We start from the raw sequence: 20,969 nt of genomic DNA on the forward strand, positions 1-20,969 counted from the left end.
CTCTCCCCCCTACCAGGATTTCCAAATCCCCCCCCCCGGTTGTGGCCGGGGTTAGAAGAGCTGCTCTACCCCGTGCCAGGCTGGGCTTGCGAGACCTCCGCCCCTCCCTGGGCTGAGCTCTCTTCCCAAAGCCAGAGACGGGCAGGCGGGGGAGTGAGGGGAGTTACCGGGTTGCGTGTCACGGCCAGGCAGATGAAGTCACACACACAGCGATCCTCTTCCACGTCCTCGTCCCACGAGCCCCCGTACAGCCGGCAGCGGTTATGTTCGCACTCGTTATCGTCCCCAGAGCCTGAGCCCCCCGAGCCACACTCTGCACAGGAAAGGAAGGTGCCGGGAGTGAGGGGGGGCCCCCCAGAGCCACGGACCCTGGAGGCTGACTGCTTATCATGCACACCTGGTTCTCCAAGGGCAGCAGGACCCTGCTCCCCTAGGACAGAGCATCCAGCCCACCCGGGGTAGAATACGGCCAGTGGCAAGGGGACCTCTCTCTCAAGGTTTCTTGAAGCCGGGCTTAGGGCTTCCCCATGTAGCATCCCTGTGCTGCCTGGGCGAGCAAAAGCTCAGAGCTCATGTCCAACCTGGATGGCTACCTGGGGATCAGACGCTGATGAGCTCCACACACAGTACGACCAGCAGCCGGCTGGCTTCACAACAGTTTAACTCAGCAGCAGCGGCTCCCTCCTCTTTAACCCAGCCTGTCCCTCCCGCGCTGCAACAGGCAAATGGATTCCTTCTGCTCAGATAAACACAGAGACCTGAGCAGAAAGGGTGGGTGGGGTTTTTTTGGGGTTTTGTTTTTTAGTTTAAAGTCCAGCCTAGCAGATATTACTGGCTTGGCAGAGAGACGCTTCATGTGCTGTGTGTCAGCTAAGCTCCCCGACCTAGCAGCCTCTCCACGAGACACTCAGAGCTCTGGCAGCAAGAGGAAGATGTTGATTTTCAAAGGCTTTAAAAAAAAAAACGGCCCCCTTTTTTATTGAGTGATCAAAGGGTGGGAGCTGGCGTTACACAGAGAATTATTTAAGCTCTTCTTCCTGAAGGACAGCAACCTGAAATTCCTTGGGGAGGACTGTAATCAAACATCATGTTGTGTCTTCCACTCCCCCTACCCTGCCACAGCGCTCAAGCCCTATCTGGCTAAACTACACGTGCAATGAGCTAGACGGTCTCAGCGGACAGAGTTAACGCATTGCAGGGGCAAGGCGGATGCTGTTCCTCTACTGGCCTTCGGCCAGCCCTGCTCCGAAGTATTCCTGCCCTGGAGGTCTGGATTTATCTATTTCAGGCCACCAATGAAATGAGTTTGGAGGCCTTAACCTCACCCCTGACGGGTGGCTGGGCCCAGGCTGCTTCAGAGCAGGGTACTGCAGGTGAGGATTGATGCAGGAGGGGCAGGGCTGGTGCCGCAGAGGCTGCTGTGGATCAGTAGGGCAGAGCCTGGGGTATGGGTCCCAGGACTGGAGCAGCAAGGGGCTGCAGGGCAGGATTGAGGTGCACGGGCAGGATTGAGGTGCACAGGCAGAGGGGCATGTGGACTGGAACAGCAGCTGACACAGCAGGTCAGGATTGAGGGCAAAAAAAGCCAGGAAGCCTGGGAAGCTTGCCCAGTTTGGCCGCATTCTGCTCAGCGGCACGAACGGGGATTCAGTGCAGAGCAGCCCAGTGACCCGCTTCTCAGCCGCTGCTGGCAGCTCCCTGCCTCCAGCTGGAGCAGGACTGGACGAGCTCAGGGACAGGCACTGAAGCCTGGACTCCCACGCTGGGCCTCACCCCACACCTACTCGAGTCCGTGACAAGACTCCCCTTGACTTCAGAGGGGGATCGGGCCCTTCCAAACCAGCCTGGATCTGCTACCCTCTGTCTGGCGGCCTGCGTGAAGTGGGCTCCTGGTTTCTGTCCATCTCCCTAACCCATTGCCCCCAGACTCCAGAGAAGCGCTGGGGGGGTTACATGGGCCGAGGTCACTGAGCGCCCCTCTGCCCACTCTAGGTTGGGATGGGCAGGCCAGGACGTGCAGGAGGCTGCCTCTGGGGCTCCGCAGAGGCCTTGCCTGTCCAGGGCTGTTGACCCGCTGCTTTCACTCACCAGCCTGAAAGGCTGCACACAGCTAATCTCCTCCACACCCTGCCCCAGGGCTGCTCAGAACGGGGTCCGCGGCCGGGACCCCCCTGGAGCCTGGCCGAGCAGGGGCTCAGCAAAGAGACGTTTCCCCAGGTACCCAGTTAATGGCAACCGCGGGCCTGACCCCAACCAAGTCCCAGGGCAGCTGGGCGCCCGGCCTCAGGAACCGCTCCTCACGCCTGTCTCGAGCCTGGGCCCTTTGAAGTGTGAAATTAAAGCCGTGATCAGCCTCCGCGCCCAGGCCCATTAGGCGGCGCCAACTTTCATTACCGCTGGCTAAAAAGACAAAGGGGGCGGGTGCCAGGTGCTGTCCATGACAGAGCGCCAGGCCAAGCCGCCAGCGTGAGCTCGGGAGAGCTGCTCTCCCCTGCCGCAGGGGCAGCGGAGGAGCATCCCGGCTCCCAGCGCAGCTCCGCTCGCCTGCTGCGATACAGAGAAAGGAGCGGCCACCTTCCAGGCACAGCGGGGCTTGCCAGGAGATTGGGTGAAGCCTTGAAAATACGCCTGCCACACAAGAGCCCCGGGCGCCATGAGGGGAGGAAGAAACCCTGCCACAGAGAGCGCTCTGTGGGTCGCCCAGGGGGCGGGAAGGTGACGGCTGGGGCAGGACAAACCATGGGTGCAGGACGTTTGCCTTTGGAGCACACAGTGCAAACCCCATGCGTGAGGAAGTCCAAGCCCTCCCCCCGCTCCTCACATCCTCCTGCCCCCCCCCCGAACGGGAGGGAATGGAGCCCCCTACCGTCCTCACAAGGCCCCGTCCTGGAAACCTCGATGGTCGTCTTCTGCTGGCAGGAAGCCACCCGCAGCTGGCACGGGCTGTCGTAGGTGACGCCGTCGCTGCCGCACACCTGGGAGAAGGGCTGCCTCTTGCAGCGCGGGCACACGCACTGCCCGCCCACGCACGTGCTCCCGAAGAAGCAGACCGCACTGCCGCACGACTCTGGGGGGAGAAGGGGGAGAACGGGGAGGGAGAGAGAAGAGGAGTGAGACGCAGCAGAGAGCCGCCCATTGCAATCATCAGGCCAGGCTGGGCCCCCTGTGCCCCCAGAGAGGGCCTGGCCACTGACTGCTTCGTCACTGGGTAAACCCACGCCTGAAAGAGCTCAAGACAGAAGAAACTAGGGGATGAAACTGTTCCCACAGCAGAGACCTGAGCACCCACAACTCCCGGAAGCCAATGGGTGCTGCAGGTAGCCAGCCCCTGCGAACACAGGGCCAACGGTGCATTCCACTCCGCACCCTCGGTCCCCTACCCACAGCAGGTCGGAGCCCAGATTTGCAGCCCGAGGTGGATGGAGGGTCCCACTGCACTCAGATTTCTACTCTGACATTTATCAATGAGCTCCCGGCCCCTGCTCAGCTGGGAAAGGTCAAACCCAGCAGCACAAAGATGCATTATTTGGTCCAGTGTATCATTTGCTCCAATGTACCATTTAGTCGGTACTTTTAATTCATTTGCAAATTAGCACAGACCATTCTAGGCTGGGCCAAAGTGCATGGGGTGGAGGGACAGAGGGAGCAGAAGATCAGGTAGAAACTAACCCCTGAGGGGGGAGGAAAAAAGAAACCAATAAAAGGGGCATGATGACCACCATGCAGTTGAGACAGCTGGGTTTAAAGGCAGCTGTAGATTTCAAGGTTCTAGCACGGATCCCTGTCCGGCACAGACGGAGAGCGCTCAGCACCTTCCACGTCAAGGCTGGAATCAGTATTTCAATAAGGTTGATTAAGCTTCATGACACCGGTGAGGGGAGGTATTACCCTTGTTTCACGTAGGGGGAAACTGAGGCATACAGGGATTGTGACTGAGATTTGCAAAGCCAGCTAAGGGATTTGCATGCCCCGTTCCCATTAAAATGAATGGGAAGTGTGAATCCGTTCATTATTATAGTTTGTATTACCATACCCCTAGGAGCCCTAGTTGTGGACCGGGACAGCCTAGGTGGCTTCGAAAGACTATGCTTTAGGGTCTTGCCCTGGGTCATGTAGTGAATGGGTCAGTGGAAGAGCTGGGGATGACCCTGTTAGAACTGGGCTATTACAGCCTTGGCATCTTCCCAGTCCATCTGCCCTGCAGGGTGAAGCCCATTGAAAAACATTCAGCTCCTGTTAAAAAATAGGGGAAAAAATTGTGGCTGAGATTTCAAAGCCGACCAAGGGATTGAGACACGTAACTCTAATTCGTGGTAATGTGTCTAAATCCCTAATCAGCTTTGAAAGTCTCAACCAAAGGGTTTCACATCTGTTTGAGGATGGCTCTCACAGATGAAATAAAGAAATATCTGTACAAACTGGGCAAGAAAACTCTGCTAGAACCAGCCGGGTCAGATTAGCGTAGCTCCATTGCTGTGCACGCCGAGGACTTGGCCCGAAAGCAGGCAAAGATGGCTGTGCTAACTTGGTTCCTGATCCAGGCTGGAGAGGGCCTGAGAGTAACAAATGAAGGAAATTCTTATGATGAAAACCATTCCCTCTGCCAGCCTATTGCCTGTGATCTTTCTGCTTCCCCAGGACCTGCAGACATGAAGAGCAAGATTGCCAGCCATGGCTGGGGATCTTGGATGCCTCCCTTTCTGGATGCTCAAGTTGAAGCATCTTAAAGGTGCCTGGTTTATAGAAAGTGCCTAGCATCCGCCCTCTGACCATTGAGCCTCTTTAAGATGTCTCAAGTTGGCCTGCAAAAATGGAGGCACCCGAAGTCACTGGTGAAAATTAGGTTATTTTCTTCCTTGGATCAAAACCTCTTTGGATTTTATTCCTTTCACTTGGGGAGGGTGGAACTCAAACAACACACCGGGTTAAGAAAGGAGTGTGGAGGTATAGGGGAAGGACAGCGCCCCGGCAGACTCACTGCAGTCTCCTTGAGCGGCCACCTGGAGGTTGGTCTGCTGCGTGCACGCCCGGACGTGGAGCTCGCACTCGTTGCTGTAGGTGTTCCCGTCTGTGCCACAGACTGGCTGGGAGGATGGGACACATTCTGTTGGGCACACACACCTGCCCGTCTCCGCCTCGCAGATGGCCCCGAACTGACATTTGCCGCAACGGTCTGAAGAAATAAAAATAGAAAGGGACAAGAAACCCACAGACAAAGTCAAGTCACAAAGCACTGGCAAGGAAAGGAAGGTCTTGCAGAATAATCCATGGTCCCAAATGCATGCCACGTCAATGCTCCAGGCAAGGAGGGGTTAACAGTGCTGTACTCCTTCATGGCGAGAAGACAGCTATAGCAGGAAGATTAGCCTGGAGAAAGGATCAGAGCTTAAGGACACACTGGCCTTGTCTGTGCAGACTTCTTCCTGACAATCGCCCTACATTGCTCTAGCATGGCTCCAGCACAGAGACTGCGTGGTAACGGGAATGCTAGTGCGGGGGGGAGGGATTGTTACCATCATGGCATCGAGAACGGCTCTGACAGCTTAAGCCGAAGCCCCCTGAGGTTAATGGGAAGGGTCCCACTGACTCCAGTGGGCATTGGGTCACGCCCAGAGACCAGAATGGAAAGCAGAACCAGGTAAAAAGCCGCCTGGGCTTCAGGTCTGGTTGTTCGAGTTTTTCCACCCACGGAAATGATCACAGTGTTGCAAATGGAGGGCGGAGACTGTGTCTTGGAGAGGGAGAGAAAAAAAAAGGCCCCAATCCTCAACTGGGATAAATCAGCGCACCTCCATCTGGCCATAAGAGCCTACTGTTCCATTTATAGGATTTCATAAGAAGCATTATATATTTCTATAGCAATTTTCAACTCAGAGCATTTCACAAGTTAGCAAGACCCACACAGAAATGCAGCCACCTCTGGGGTGGAACACAGATGCTTTTTAACAGTGCACAGCAACATGCTAGGGCAGTTTTGGGCAGCAAGTCCAAGGGGAATTCAGGTAGAAGAGTAAAATTAACTCCAGGTTGGAATGTGGCCATGGCAACAGGGTTAGACACTGGAAAGACTCATGGGAAGTGTCATGGGGACCTTTAATGCCTGCGAGAGAACAGGCAAAGTAAAATAACGAAAAGATAAAAAATGGCCAGATTCCCTAGCTGGTATAAACCGGCGTCGCTCCATGGCGATTTACACCAGCGGGAGGATCTGGCCCATTGTTTGGATGATTTCTCAGTGTTCTGTGGAGACACTGTTCACCCTTTAACAGCCACACCCGAAATTAACAGACCGGGTGTATCTAAGCCCTTTGCTACGCTCTAGCCTTTGTGCTCACTGTACAGCGGAGAGCTGCCTCGGTAGCACTCGCCGGCTTCTGCTCGGCCCGGCGGCAGGAGCGGAGGTGACACCCGTGGGAGAGGGTGGGGGGGCCATTGCCGCCTAGAGACTCCAGAGACGGGAGCATGATAGTGAGTCTCCTATGAGGCCAGCGTGGGGAGGGGGAGGCTGATTGTGCGGGAGGAGCCCCTGCATTGCCACATGAGTAACCTCTTCAGCGGCATCCATCAGTGCCTGCCTCGGACCCTGAGCTCTGCCGTCGCTCCAGACGCTGGGAGGAGGGGGGAGGAAATGGGGGCACAGCCATCTCTTCTGAACGCAGCATCAAGGCAGCAGTCAACTTCCATCCAACCCCCCCACCATGCTCCCCCCCCCCCCCCGGCACCTGCAGGGAGCCCCAGTGGGTAAGGTGGGGGGAGGAAGGAGCAGGCTGGGAGGGGAAGGAAGGAGTCGCTCAGAGGCAGAGAGGCTTCGCTGTAAAGCCCAGCAGGGCCAGGGGTAATTGCGCTGAAATGTCACCGGTGTATGTCATTGCAGCTCCTACACGGGGCCGGAGTGAGTGTGGGGCCGCGTGCAATTACTAAGGGTGATAAATTAGTCCTGGTATCAACAGCCACAGGGAGACGAGGGTGACCACCCAGGCAGCTTGCAAATCTCCTGGGGGTGAAGGATTTGCTTCCAATATCTGGGAGATTGGGGGGGAGGGGGAAAGGAGTTAGGTGACAGGGCTGTGGAAATGTGAGGGGGGGTGAGGTTTTTTCTTACGTTCTGGATCCCTGGAGCAAGTTACTCCCAGCAGAAGGGGGGAGGGGAGGGGCTGGCGCTGCCTGGCGGGGCAGCCCCCCTTTCCCACTCCAAACCTGCACTGAAGTTTGCAGAGGCCGGCGCAGGGTATGTCATTTACCCAAACCCATTCCCCGCTTTCCCAGCCCCACCCTCGCCCCTGCTGCCCACCCTTGAGAAAGTCTGCTCTCTAGAGCCTGAGAGATGAGACGAGCGCTCTACCATCTGGGATTGGGGGGGAGGGGGGGGTTGAACCCCATTTTCTGGGACTGTTCAGATCAAAATCCTCTGGGACACCGTGAAAAAGAGAGAACACCCCAGAAAAGCTGCAGCCACCGTAGCCCACAGCGAAGCAAAGGAAGACATTTCCTGCACCCCCATGGGCGTATCTTCCCATAGATCCTGGCCGGCAGCTGGGCTGCCAGCTCTTGCTTTGTGCCTGAAGCCAGACATGTCAAAGCAGGGAGTCAGGGCTGCCACTTGGTATGGCTTGTCCAAATGCAGGCGCTGCAGGCCCCAAGTCTTGTTTTGGGTTCCCCCAATTTCCTGCAGGACAGGCTCAGAGGGCATGGGCTTGGCACTGCAAATGCAGGGGGGCCATGGAGATATGGCAGCAGGAGATGACGGGGGCTGCACTGGTGGCAGCTCGAGGAGGCTGAAACACAGGCTGGATTCACAGGACGAAAAGCCTCTTGGTGAATCAAGCTCAGGTTTCAGGCAGAGGCCAGCCAACCTCTCAGGCTGCCTAATTCCCGCCCGTGCTGGGAGCTGAGTCTCAGGGCCTGGGTACCTTCAAACTCAAAGCAAAACCTCACAACAGGAGCAACTGATCCCCCGGGATGGAACACCCTGAAAATACGGAAGCGGATCCCAACTTCCCAGCTAAGGGCCGTCCATAGCAAAACCAAGGAGAGGATTGCACAAAGCCCTGGCCATTGGCCCGCTGCTCTAGCAGCAGGTCTAGGTGGAGAAGAAGAGAAGAGCGAAGTCTCAAGACCAGGCCTAGGAAGTCCAGGGGGACGGGGAGTTGCGAGGAGGAGGGTGGCCTGTGTGTTCCAGAAGGCACCAAACCCACGTCCAAATGCAATGAACATTTCTCAAGGCGGGACCTGCTGAGTCCCCTTCTCCGGGTTTATTAGGATGTCCCCAGGACTGGGTGTGCTTAGAGTCATTCACAGCAACACCTCTCCTCGCCTCCCTCTCCTCCTACACGCTGTCAGCCTGGGAGCATGCGCCTGGCCAGCACATGAAGTCCTGTCACGGCGGGAGAGCCCGGCACCAGCCAGCACCTCCGCTCTCCTGGCCCGGGTGTGTTCAGTGACTCACTGGTTAACGTCCTCTTTCAAAGGAGCATCCCCTTCCCCCCTCCATTTGATTCACCAGGAATTTGGCTGGAGGAAGATTTTTCTCATTTTACTTTCATGCAGCAGCTGTTGCTTTGGATCGGTGGGGGGGAGAGAGACGAAAAAAAAATTCCCAAACCCATGCCTGGCTAGCGTGAGCTGGTGGCTGGAATGTTTCTATTTATAGCCTGCCATTTTCAGCCCATTGGTGGGTTTCAGAAGTGGGTAGAGGGCTGTTTGAGACAGGCTCTGCGGGAAGATCTGCCTATGGGGATGTGGGAATTTTCTTCCTGCAACCCAGGAAGCCAGGGGCTGTTTATATCCCTTCCACATGCCAATTGTCTCTCAGGTAACTGAAGATATTCTTAATGCACACAGCAACGTCCAATCGGCTTGTGAATCCTCCTAAGCGCATTGCTATCTTGTAGCGGTGAGTTCCACGGGTGAACTGTGCATTATGTAAAATGTTCCTCTTTTCTAAGCATTACATTTGAGGCCCTTTCATCACAGTAAGCGTCCCTCCTGTATCAAATAGCCATCTGCGCTGAGAGCTGTAACGTGCTCCTACACTCAGAAACTAAACAGCAAGCCTGAACTTTGGCTCTGGCACTCTGCATATCCCACATAAACCCCTACTCCCTGAGGTCGTAGTGTATAAAGCCAGGCATCAGCTCACGATAACCCCTGCAGTGCAGCGAACAAGCAGTGAGACTGCAAGCAGGATAACCCAATTTTGTCATAAACACATGAGGCTAAATCCCACCTATGCAACACCCCTGACTTCAATAGGGTGGCAGGGGTGGACCGGACAGCAGAGCATGGAGGAGGGACATGCAGCACTAGGATTAAGTCCTAGTAGGGAGAGCACGGCACAGCCATCCCTGAGAATTTTGTTTTTTCTCGTGGATAACTGGCGCATTCCAAAAGGTGCAGGAAAAGCCTTTAGGAGCCTTTAGGCCATGTGGTTTTGTGGGATGCAGCCAGCGGAAGGAGAGTGATAAATTCCCCCCCAGGCAGAGGAACATCCCCACCCTGTATTTCTACAGCAAGAAAAGGAAAATCACCACTCAGATTGGTTCCTTTCCCCAGATCAACCCCTTCTGCTGAGCTGTGGTTATTTTTAACCCATCGGAAGGCGAAGGAATAAGCCTCTTGAACAGCAGGTGCCAACTAGCCACGTCATTATCTCTGCTCTCCGGGGCGCCTGATGATTTCACTGCCGTCTGAGTGGGCAGTGGGTGATCTAAGCGGGCGTTTGCCTGGCGAGATGAACAGGGAATGGCAAGCCATGGGTAGATATACGCACATGTGCACGCGCCGATGCACGCTCTGCTCCAGCCCCAAGGGCAGAGAGATGCTCCTGGCTTGGGAAACTGATCGTTTCCACACGACACGCACTGTGGCGGGCAGCGCTTGGGGCTTCTTATGCACAGAGATTTCATTCAGCCGAGATCCAGCTTGACTCTCAAGTAACTGCAGACGCTTTGATGAACAGCCACAGCGACCTGCTCTGCCACTGATTCTGCGCCCTTCCCACGCACCTCGCCGTGCTTTGTCACACCTCCCAATTGAGTTAGCCTGGCTACCCCGCCAAGATAGGAAACAGAAACCCAGGAAAGGCAAAGTGGCAAAATCAGGACCAGAACCCAGGAGTCCTGACTCCCAAGGCTTGTTCTCCCATTGGCTCACGCTTTCTTCAAGCGCAGCCCCCCCATATTCAGCCCATCAGCAGCCAGCTCACTCCACCACTAGCAGTCCCACCGCACTGTCTACAGTAGGTGGTGGTACACCTGATTTACAAAAAAACCCTCAAGATCCCAGGGAAAGCCTCAATGCTTTTAGGAACAGTCTGAACACTTTGCTTTTCCCCCAGGCTGGGCAGGAGATTCCATCCTGCAGGGATGAGATTAACCTCTCTAATCAGGAATAGAACGGGATGAAAAAGTATGGGACCAAAGGCAAGAAAGGCGTTCCTTAGGATCCAGGGGGGTTCAGAGCTGGACCTCTGAACTCTTGAGTTCCATCCCCAGTTCGGCCACTGACTCACTGCACAAACCTGGGCAGATCACGTCCCTGCGCTGTGCCTCAGTTTCCTGACCAGTAAGATGAGGACGCTCCTGCTCTCTCGCTGTGGGGTTTGGGAGGCGAAGAGCACTTCCCGTCGGTGGAGCATGTTGGAAGTGCCAGGTGCAAGAGGCTAGAGTCTCTCTTCACTGGACCCCTTTATTCCTAGAGCTACTGACCCCATGGGGTCAGCAGTCACATGACTCACCTCATCTGCAAGAGCGACAGATTCCAATGGCAACAAGGGGGTGTGGGGCTGCCAGAGCTGCTGGGAAGTGGTTGCCACCAGGCCCTGCCCTTCACCAACGCAGCCGGAGGAAAGGGCAGATTCTGGTGGGATGCCAATGATGTAAGGTCCGTGGCCAGGTGGGGTGGGACTATCCTGCTGCAGATCCAGGACTTGGGCGTGGAGGAAGAGTCTGGCTGACTGCAATGGGGCGCACACAGGGGGAGGGGTCACTGGCTCTGTTTCCCCCTAACCCGCACCCCTGCCAGCTAATCCTGAGCCCTCCTGGGCCTCCCCCTCCTGGCTTCGATGTTCACCTTCAACAGAGCCACGTGCCGGCCACTCACCGCAGGGGCCTTTGTGCCTCACTTTGATCTCCTTCTTGAGGACGCAGGCCATGGCCTCCAGCTCGCAGGGGTTGCCGTAGGTGCGGTTGTCGCTGCCGCAGACGGGGTCGTAGCGGCTGAGGCACACCTGCTGGCACTCACACACCGCCTCCTGGTTCTTCACCACGCAGGTGGCCCCAAAGGTGCATGCCACGCTCAGGCACGGGCTGGGCATGCCCAGGTCTGTGTGGGAGCAGGAAGAGAAGTCAGTGCACCAGCCACCCCTCCCGCCGTCCGCATCTGGCACGGAGGAGGCAAAGGCTGGGGCGTCCCCAGCGGGCAAGCAAAGACCAATGCACGCGAGCCATCCCAGCCCTTGGACTCATGCTTGCCAGCCCCAGCCAGGACCACGCTGCCCCTGGGTGGAAGAAATAACGATGGGGTCACAAACCCTGTCGTCCCCTGTTTCCAGTGCCCTTAATATCACATGCCACCCTGGCATCCCAGGCCCGGGGTCCATCTCAGAGACAGGGGCAACCCCTGGCGAAATGATCGAGGGGATGAAAGGAAACAGGCTCTCTTCCCCAAACACAGCCTCTCTCTCACTGACGTCCCCTCTACCAGGACTCCTGCTTTCTTCCCTCCGCTCCCGCCCCCGTTTTATTTTCTAAGGCGGTTGCTCTCATAGTCCCCCCTGGATATTGGACAGACACTCCGGCTTCTAGCTAGGTCCTTATCCTATGCCCATCCCCAGGATATCTGGGCCTCCTCGAGGGATCACAGTCCCATCCGAGCGCCATTTCCCGTCCATTCCGTAGCCACCGCTGAGCAGGGCCCGTGGGGAAAGCTCCTGATGTCCAGTTAGGACAGGAATAGGTGCCTGCTGCAGTGGCTTTCCCCTGTAAAGCCTGCACAGCTGGGGGACGTCATTTCTGGGAGCTCCGATTCCCACCCCCAGCAGAAGACAGCGGGCGCACATGCTGTGTCTGGTGGTGATGTGGGGCTGGGCCCCCCTGAAGCCGCCCCACCCTCCTCTCTGCTGCTGCAGTGAGGCAAATCCCACCTGTAGGGCCGGAGCCAAATCGCCAGCTCTGGGGTGGAGGAGAGGGCAAAGAGCAGCAGAACGCCCTCCTCCCGTGGCAGGGCCCTGGATGATCTCAGCTCTCCCTCTGTTACTGGCACTGAGCGTGTCACGGGGGGCAGGTCCCATTGGCTCAGAGGGACCTTAACGGTCTGAAAGTTACGGTGGGGCAAAATCCATCCTGCTAAAGCCTTACACCTTCCAGTGAAACCTGTCCTTTGCACCAACACACACACCCAGCCGGTCCCTCGCACTAACACGCATGCAGACACACCCAGCCAGTCTCTCGCACCAACACACACAAGGACAGACCAAGCCAGTCCCTCACACCAACACACATCAGACACACCCATCCCATTCCTCCCAGCAACATGCACACACACAGAGCCCATCCTTTGCACCAACACATGCACACACACAGCCCATCCCTCAAACCCACATCCACCCCAACACACACCCCTTCATATCTCAGAACAATACACACACACACACACACACACAGAGCCGATCCCTCACACCAACATGCACGCACACACACACTTTGCACCAACACCCTCCCACCTGTGACTGTATCTAGAGAGGCCTACCTCGTGATGGCACTGATACCTGCATTAGGTTCTGACACACCATGCTCCATCCCTCCCATCCTCTCCCCGTCTACTTCCTATTCTCGCCCCCTTTCCTTTCACTAGCATGGAGGGGATAGTGGGGACTGGGAGGAGATCCTCTCAGGGGCCGGTGCAGAGAGCAGATCAGCCTCGCTCCTCCCTGTACAGGTCATTGCAGAGCTGCACGAGCCCAGGTTGAAATGCCAGGAACACGTGCAGCAGGGGGCCTGAGGTGGGCCGAACCAACTTGGCCCGGAGGATGCCGAGACTTCACCGGAGCATGGCTGGCCAGCGCAGAGCGTGAAGGGCGTCCCTCTCCCACCCGCCAGAGGCTCTGGGGGGCTGCACAAATAACTCCACTTGCATGCGTGTCGTGCTGAGAGCGGAGACGGGGTGCTGAGCCCGTTCAGATGGAGAGAGATCTGAGCCCGATTATTCTTTCACCTGTGCAGTCTCTGCACCAGTGTGACTCTGCCTCCACTGGAGTGACTCCTGGTTTGCACCAGTGGAAGAGGCAAATCAAGCCCCAGCATCCCTGCCCCACTGTGGACAGCACGGTCACCTGCCCCCGGGAGGCTTTTTTTTATATTTCTGGGGGGCAGAAAGAGCAGCACTGAATCTGCACTCGTAACCCCCTGGGCAGGCAGTGGCACAAAGGGCTGGCTGCGTTTCCTTCACCGCCCAGAAGCTGGTGCTGTGGTTTAGGCTGCTTACAGGCCAAGACAGGCAGCTAAAGGCAGGACTGTGTGAACTGCTGGGGGAGAGACAGCAGTCCAGCCCAGGGGGCCGCTCCGTGTTACTCAACCAACCACCCTGGGGAGCGAGGGGAGGGGAAAGAGGAGAAAGAAACTCCGCGTGAAACTCTGAAAAGGAGACGTGAGGACGAGTGAGGGGGACACGTAAGGCAGCAAAAGCAAGATAGACGCAACAGGGCACACGCCGAGACCAAACCAGACATGCAGCGACAACAACAAAGCCACAAACCGGCGCAGGGCGGGAAAGGCAAACTCTTTGCCAAGCCTGCGGGTGCTGCCTGGAGAAGTGGGCAGGGTCCCTCCTGGAGACAGCCTGCTTCTCCTTCTGATGGGAAATTGAATCCTGGGGCCTCTCGGTAGGAAGCTGGAGGAGTTAATGGTTTGGTCTCCCAGGCCCACAGCCTGGGCCTTTCAGAGCTTCCCATCAGCACCATGGAGAGATCCCGCCTAGCAAGCAGCCACGTTTGCCCCAAGCAGATGCTCATGGTTCCAGCCATGGAGAAGGAGAAGGAATGGAGGAGGTCCTAGAATGCAGGGCCCCCACATGGGGGGTGGAAGGGTACACTTTACCGGGGCCCGGAGGCCCTGGGGGGCCCAGCCCAGGCTGCAACCCCCATTACGGGAGGGGGCCTGTGTGAAAAGTTTGTACTGGACCCAAAAAAATTATGCTTGGGCCCTGCTAGAATGGGGCAAGACACACTACCCTGATGAGAGAGGGTCTCCACGTTTGGAGCTCGAGGCTGGGCAGGGAGACGACTGGCCAATTCGGGATCTGGACCGAAGGGCTGGGAGGTTGGGGGGTGGGGGGGGGAGGAGAAGAGAGTCGGCCAAGATTCTGCTTCCGGCTCATCTCTCATACTTGCACCCCAATCCGTTCCCTCCCCAATTCTTCCTGCAGCCCATGGCTTCTGAGCTTTCCCCACGCAGCGCCGGCGCCTCTCTGCAGCGCCAGCAGGCCGGCTGACATCTCTTGCTTTGGTTTCTCATTTCTGAAGACACGTTTCCCAGAGTGGCGCAGAGGCACGTGCGTAGATGGGAAAACGGCCTCTGCCAGGCACAATCAGGTTGAACGAGGGGTGGGAGGCTGGGGGGAAAGAGCCCAGGCCTGGAGGAGAGCGGCGCAGCTGCTCTGACGTTTCTCACCCCTCTAGCAATCCAGACCTGGCAGTTTGATCCGCAGGCTGAGAGCATTTTCCAAACCACCGCGGGCACGCATTGAAGTCAAGGGGAGTTTTGCCATTGATTGCAAAGGGCGCAGAAGCAGACACTTCCGTAACGCCTCCCATCCAAGGACCTCGGAGTGTTTTAACAATCGATGGGCAATTATGACTCATCCCCACCTGAGAGTCCTCAGCTCCAATTTACAGGTGGGGCCATATCTCAGGGGACCATATTGTTAAGTGCCCCGCATGTCACCTGACTGAGCTTTGCACAAACTTAGCCAGCCACTTCAGTGCCTAGAGGGGAGATGAGCTTTTTAGATAACTGGCCCCTGGGGAGTTAAGTGGAAGAGAAGTAAATGGCCCCTGGCACTCCTGCCTGGAGTCCACCGCTCTGAACGGCAGACTGCTCTCCCTGCTTGGGTTTGCTGCATCCAAAGGCTTTCTAAGCAGCCCCCTGCCGGTCGGCTCTGATGCCATCTATCCTGATGCTATGGCTGCGTGCTCCCAGTGAGAAACTCAAGACAGGAGAAGGCCAGATTTCAAAATCAGCCCTTTGCCATGCGTTTTAGCGGTGGGGACATGATGCAGCAGGTTCAATCCTTTCCACACCCTGAGCTGACACAGACAAGAACGGCACGCGTGCACACACGCGTGTGCAGTGCGCTAAGGAGGGGGATGGGAGAAAGCACCTCAATCTCAGGCAGCCAGAGTCTACAACCATGCCTGGGGGGATGGGGGGGGGGACCATAAAATCAACCAGCCCGAATTGACTCATCAGCCGGGAAGAGGCACCCAGGGGGCTTGAGAAGGATAACAGGCATTCAGGCAAAACACCAGATGCCCACAACAGAGCCTGCGGTTGTGTGGCCACCTCCCAGCCCCATTCCTGTCCACCTCAGAGAAGGAGATGCAAACTGGAGCAAGCATTAAAAATACCTCATTACACTGCAAGGTACTTTCATTCCAGGCAGGAAGGGGTGGCGAGGTAAAAAACCTGGGGGAATCTTTCCATCCCAAGGGCTTTTAAATAAGGCCAGGGAGAAGGAGAGTTGGGGGAGAGGAAGAGAGAGATCAACATCCTAGGGAATGCCATTGGCTAAGGAAAAGGGTAGAAAGCAGACCTCTGAGCAGAAACGTCCCGGTTGGGAGTGGTAGGGTGCTGCGCGGACGCACGTCCTTTCTCCAAACAGGCAATGCTGTAAAACACAAGACAAAGAAAGAAAGAAAGAAAGAAAAAAAAGAAAGAAAGAACGAAAGAAAGAGGAAAACAGACAGACACAGCTACAGAGACCTTCCCTCTGCCCCTGTCAAACTCTGCCTCTCCCAAATTCCTAACCCGCTCATCCCATCTTCCCTCACCTAGAGGTGGCTTTTCAGATCCTTCCATCTTTGTTTGGAAGTAGAAAGGAAGTTAAAAAGTAATAAGTGATGGCAAGGCTGGGGCTGTTTTGCCTGGCTTTGTTTCCTTCCCCAGCTGCTGGAGAAAAGCAAACAGCAGGGCTGAGAGTTCATTAGGCAGGTATCTGTGAAAGATTAAAAGCATCATGTTGCCGTGTTAATAGGCTGCCTTTCATTTCCTTCCCCTCTGTAGGCTCTAGTTATGCTAAATCTTCTTCACTTAGAAACTGGCTATCAGCTGCAATCTTCCTCCAGGAGGCTGAGAGTTTAGAGGCAGCCTCCAAAGAAGGGGCTTTGATGTGCACATCAGGGCGTACGACTGGATCCAGGCTCCCTGAACCCCCCCACTTTGGGCTGGAACCACTCCGCGGTTTCCGCCTGGCTGTAAAAGGAGACACCCCCAGATTTCTTCAGGGAGGTTCCTATTCCCCTCCCCACCACCACCTGGGCCCTCCCAGGGGAAGGGATGCTCTAGATCCCTGGAGCCTTCACCTTGCTCCCTATAGTGGAGACAGGAGGGAAAGTCAGGGATTGTAACGGGCACATGAAGGTGTGTGAGAGCACATGGAGCTATTTCCTTAAGGCCTCTTTCTCTGCAGAGCAGGTAAAGCACAGACAGCTCCTAGCCAGCTTCCCCCACCCCCAGCCACTGTCCTCCAGTATGCCTGCTGGACCCCACCGCTACATCCCTTCAGCTTCCCTCACAACAGAGAAGAGGCAGGACGCAGGCAGAATGAATTTACAGGAGATTCTGTACGGACACAGACCCTGTAGTTCTCGCTGGCTCGCTAGCTCCCTTCTGGAGCAGAACTGGGCTGTCACCCGGACTGAAATCTCCAAGTCTTGGCTGATCAAGCATCAAAGTCTGCTTCACCTCCCATGCCTAGCATCACCTCATAAAGTCTCCCTAAACCCGGCCTGGACTAAGCAGCTGACTACACTACAGCCTTCACGGTCCTGTCAATCTGTGGCCAGACTGCCAGAAAGGACAAGTTAACACTGGGGATTGTGCTTTTCTGCTGGGGATGCATGCCCTGTACAAACTACACTGAGATCGCATTCTCATTCTGTGCAGGTCACTTCTGGTCTTGTGCTGGGTTTGAACTCGTGACCTGGAGGTGGAAGGCAGCAGCTGAGGAAATGAGAGGGCTGACAGTGAAAGAGAAGGCTTGTGGCTTGACTACACTGCATGGCGCTTTGCAACTGAGCTGTCACATGGTCTCTGAAACCTCCAAGTCTTGGCTGATCAAGCATCAAACTCTGCTTCACCTCTTGCCCAGGATTTTATTAACTTTCCATCCCACAAGCAAATGCTGTTGAAAGGAACAGTGTGTGTGCCTGCTCTCCTGGCTGGCTGCATGGCCTGCAGGGAAAGGAGGAAAGGGAAAGCAGTCAAATGAAGGAGAATCAAAACAGCAGGAGGAGAGAAGCTACCCCATATGAGACAGAGCAGGGTTGAGACGACAATGGCAGAATCTGCCAAACATTTGTTTCCAGGAGCCAGCAAGGGACAGATACGCCGAGATGCCATGTTGATATACAGCCAGATTCTGCTCTCACTGATGTTGGTGTAAATCTGGAGTGACTCCACTGAAGCTCGTGGAGCTACTCCAGATTTACACCCTCGTGGCTTGAGCAGTGTTGAGATACTAACAGAGACATAGGGCTGGATTTTCAGAAGAGCTGAGACATTAGGGTTTGATCCCACGCCCATTAAAATCATTGGAAAGACTCCAACCCTTTCAATGGGCCTTGGAAGGAACAGAACTTCAAGAGCAGCGCAACAGAGGAAGGAGTGAATACAGCTTAGGGAAGGAAAACAAAGTCCAGGGCGGCCAACTTTCACAATTTTACTGCAAGTCTTGCAGTAGTTGCTGTTTTTCCTAAAGCCCCAGCTCTTGGAGTCCTGTGAATATATAAGAATCAATGTTTTCACTAGAAAAAGAAAAGCAAGTTTCTAGCCCTCATGGTTGCAGAGAAAAACTTGAAAAAAGTGACTCCTACTGCTTCAACGACCAGAAAAGTATCCAAGTGTTCTGTTTAAAAAGGAAAATCACGATTCCATTAAACCAATCTGATGACTGACAAATGATTTTAAAGCAGGCAGGGTTGCTAACATTGAGACTCTGACAGCAGGAGAACAAAGCCAGCCCAACGTTCCTGAAAAAGTGGGGTTAACCTAAGATCTTTTAAGAAGGTTTGAGATGATACAAGAGCAATTCGAAGATACAGCTATACTTTTTCTATAATAAAATAAATACCACCTGAAATCAACAATTCTTCCAATTGATGCCAGTCAGTGGGCTGACTGTAGTTAACTCATTCAGTTTCCAGGGCAACAGCTGAATTTCATAATCCCAGAGAAACCCAGGCCCCCATTCTATCCCACAACCCAGATCCCTTAAACAGCTTTCATCAATGGGTCCTTCACCCAACTCTTCCCCAGAGACGAGACAAAGACATGACGAGACCATCAGAGAGAAACAGCACTGAGAAGAGTTCCTTATGGCGGGCACCTAGAGCAGAGAAAGGCTGGAAAGCATGGAGGGGGAAGCAATGAAAGGGACTTGGGAGACTGGCACTACCCCTGGTAAGAGGATGAGCAATGAGGGCTGCTTCCGAGTTGCATGATACAGCATGTGCACTTGGCAGGGAGTGGCTGGATGGGGGACATGAACTGAACATTCAAGATGCTTCTTGTTGTTATTGTGCAAACCATTTTTTCCCCTCCGTCCCAGAACACATCAGACACAGACGACACTGGAGCAGAGAGAGAGAGAAATGGCAAGCGACGGAGACAGAGGAGAGAGACAGGTGGTACTCAGGATCGGGCAGAAGGAAGAAGAGGAGGGGATGGATCTTACTGGCCTGTAGGTCATAAAGGGGAAGAAGGGCCGCCCAGTGGCTACAGGGACGTGGACACGACTTACCTCTGGGGTCTGGACAGCACGGTTTCTCCTTCGCCACGTTATGTGTGAAAGCAGGAGGGGGCGTGGAGCGTTCTCCCCGCTGGGGGTGGGTAACAAAGCAGGTGGGGGAGATGCACTGGGACAAATAGGACCGCCGCAGTGCCGCTTACCACAAGGGCCCTCATGCTTCACCGGGATGGCGGCTTTCTGCTGGCACTCTGCCTTCTGGCGCTCGCAGTCGTTGCTGTAGGTCCGGCTGTCCCTTGCGCAGACGGGCCGGTAGGCGCCGTCGCAGGCGATCCGGTCACAGGAGCAGCGGGTGGTGCCCCGGCGGTTGAGGCACACGGCCTTGAACTTGCACTCATCCTTGCACATGTCTGGAACAGGAGGAGGGAGGCACCGCTGACGCCTGCAGCTGGCAGCAGGAGTGGGACTAGCTGGCGTTGATCTGCTAGCACTCGGGGGGGGGGGGGGGGGGGGCCGCGGGAATGGGGCGGGGCGCTCGGGCCGGGTGCAAAGGGGACCCCAGCGTGGAATAGACCAAGGAGCACAGATCTACCCACACGCAGCTAGGAAGAGAACTGGGAAGAGGGGACGCACAAACGTATGGAAAAGCTCCGGCTCACCAGCCGTTTGCTGGCTCCACTGTAAGGTGGCTGCAGATCCCGGGAGCTCATCCCAGGAGACTTGCTGAAGGGGGGCCAGGGTGAGGACTACCTGGGGGAGTTCAGAGAGACTGAGGCCTGTGTTCAATTTGACATGAGTGGCCTCAGCACAGGGGTGTTCAGATCCATACTCCCGGATACAGCCCAGCTCTCGTTGAGGGACGGATGCAGATTCTGAAGCAACAGTCCCTTCCCCGCCCTCCAGGATTATCGAGTCTTCTCTGCTGCCCCCGGAGCCAGGGCCACCAGACACAGGCTTCGCTATCCAGCCTGGCCCACTGGGCCGTCACCCCCAGCACTCGTCTCCAGCAGTGACCTGCACCGGGTTCTCCACTCGGTCAGTGGGGCCAGATGACGAAGGTGGGGAGAGGCTGGGAGGGGGGAAGCTTCTCTGTCCAAATCCGGCAGGTTTAGCTGGGGCGGGGGAAGCGTCACATTTCCCTGGGCAGCACCCCCTGGCGGGGCACCCCAGGGAAGGAAACGGGCAGCCCTGTAACACAAGTTCTTACCCGCCCCCCTGCTGTCAGACAAGTAGCTGAGAGGTACTTACCCTGAGGCTGGCACTGCCCCGAACGCACCTTCTGGATCTCCAGCCCCCGGATGGCACCCGACCGCCCCATGACGCACTCGTTGTCGTAGGTCACCCCGTCGTCGCCGCACACCGGGTCCCTCTTTGGAGGGCAGTTTTCAGGCCGGGAGAGTAGGTCCGCTCTGCGGGTGCGGGGGTTCACCCGGCACACCCGGTTCATGTCATTGAGGGTGCTCGCACATGGATCTGCACAGGAACCGTGGAGAGGAGAGAGAGAGACGCTCTCAGAGCTGCACAGCCATCTCCGGGGTCTGCTCAACACGCCCCAGCAGGGTCGGGCTGTCCTAAGCCTGGCCCCATCGCACCCCAATATAGCTCTTTGCGGCCCTGGTGCTCCCTTCTCTCTCGGTATCTACAAGACTCTGTTGAAGTAAGACCCCGTCCGCAGAGGGAGAGATCCAGGGGACTCATGGTGACGAGAAAGGTGGCTGACAAATTCAGAGGCTGAGGGTTTGACCCAGCCAGTCGCTGTCCCAATCACTCATCGCCAGGAGCACGTGCAAAAGCAAGCGGGACTTGAATAGCACAAAGGTGAACCGGGATGGTCTAAACCCGCCCTCTGACAGCCCTGCCCAGGCATCCGAACGCTGGCCTGCAGCGCTCTTCGCTACGCCAGTCCGGAGCCCCACACGCAGCTAGGGTTGTCCTAGAGCCTCCAGGAATTAAAGGCTACATCACGTGATGAAGCCTCCAGGAATTCATCCAGCCGAAACTGGCCATAT

The 20,969-nt window shown here is 56.0% G+C and overlaps 1 protein-coding gene across 2 annotated transcripts in view; it reads right to left on the reverse strand.

Annotated features, from left to right (window-relative positions):
* AGRN (agrin) overlaps positions 1-20,969 on the reverse strand; it is a 212,800-nt gene that overhangs the window by 43,720 nt on the left and 148,111 nt on the right. For both annotated transcript variants that reach the window (XM_067567281.1, XM_067567280.1), the window contains exons 7-12: positions 20,209-20,433; positions 19,164-19,370; positions 11,101-11,322; positions 4,979-5,173; positions 2,867-3,067; positions 168-313 (exon numbers count right to left, since the gene is read on the reverse strand). In XM_067567281.1, coding sequence (XP_067423382.1) covers positions 168-313; positions 2,867-3,067; positions 4,979-5,173; positions 11,101-11,322; positions 19,164-19,370; positions 20,209-20,433 — 1,196 coding nt within the window. The remainder of the gene's footprint in view (positions 1-167; positions 314-2,866; positions 3,068-4,978; positions 5,174-11,100; positions 11,323-19,163; positions 19,371-20,208; positions 20,434-20,969) is intronic.

The sequence above is a fragment of the Emydura macquarii genome, unplaced genomic scaffold (genome assembly GCF_026122565.2).
Source record: "Emydura macquarii macquarii isolate MOO-44397 ecotype Brisbane River unplaced genomic scaffold, CSIRO-AGI_Emac_v2 contig_2768, whole genome shotgun sequence".
Lineage (NCBI taxonomy): Eukaryota > Metazoa > Chordata > Testudines > Chelidae > Emydura > Emydura macquarii.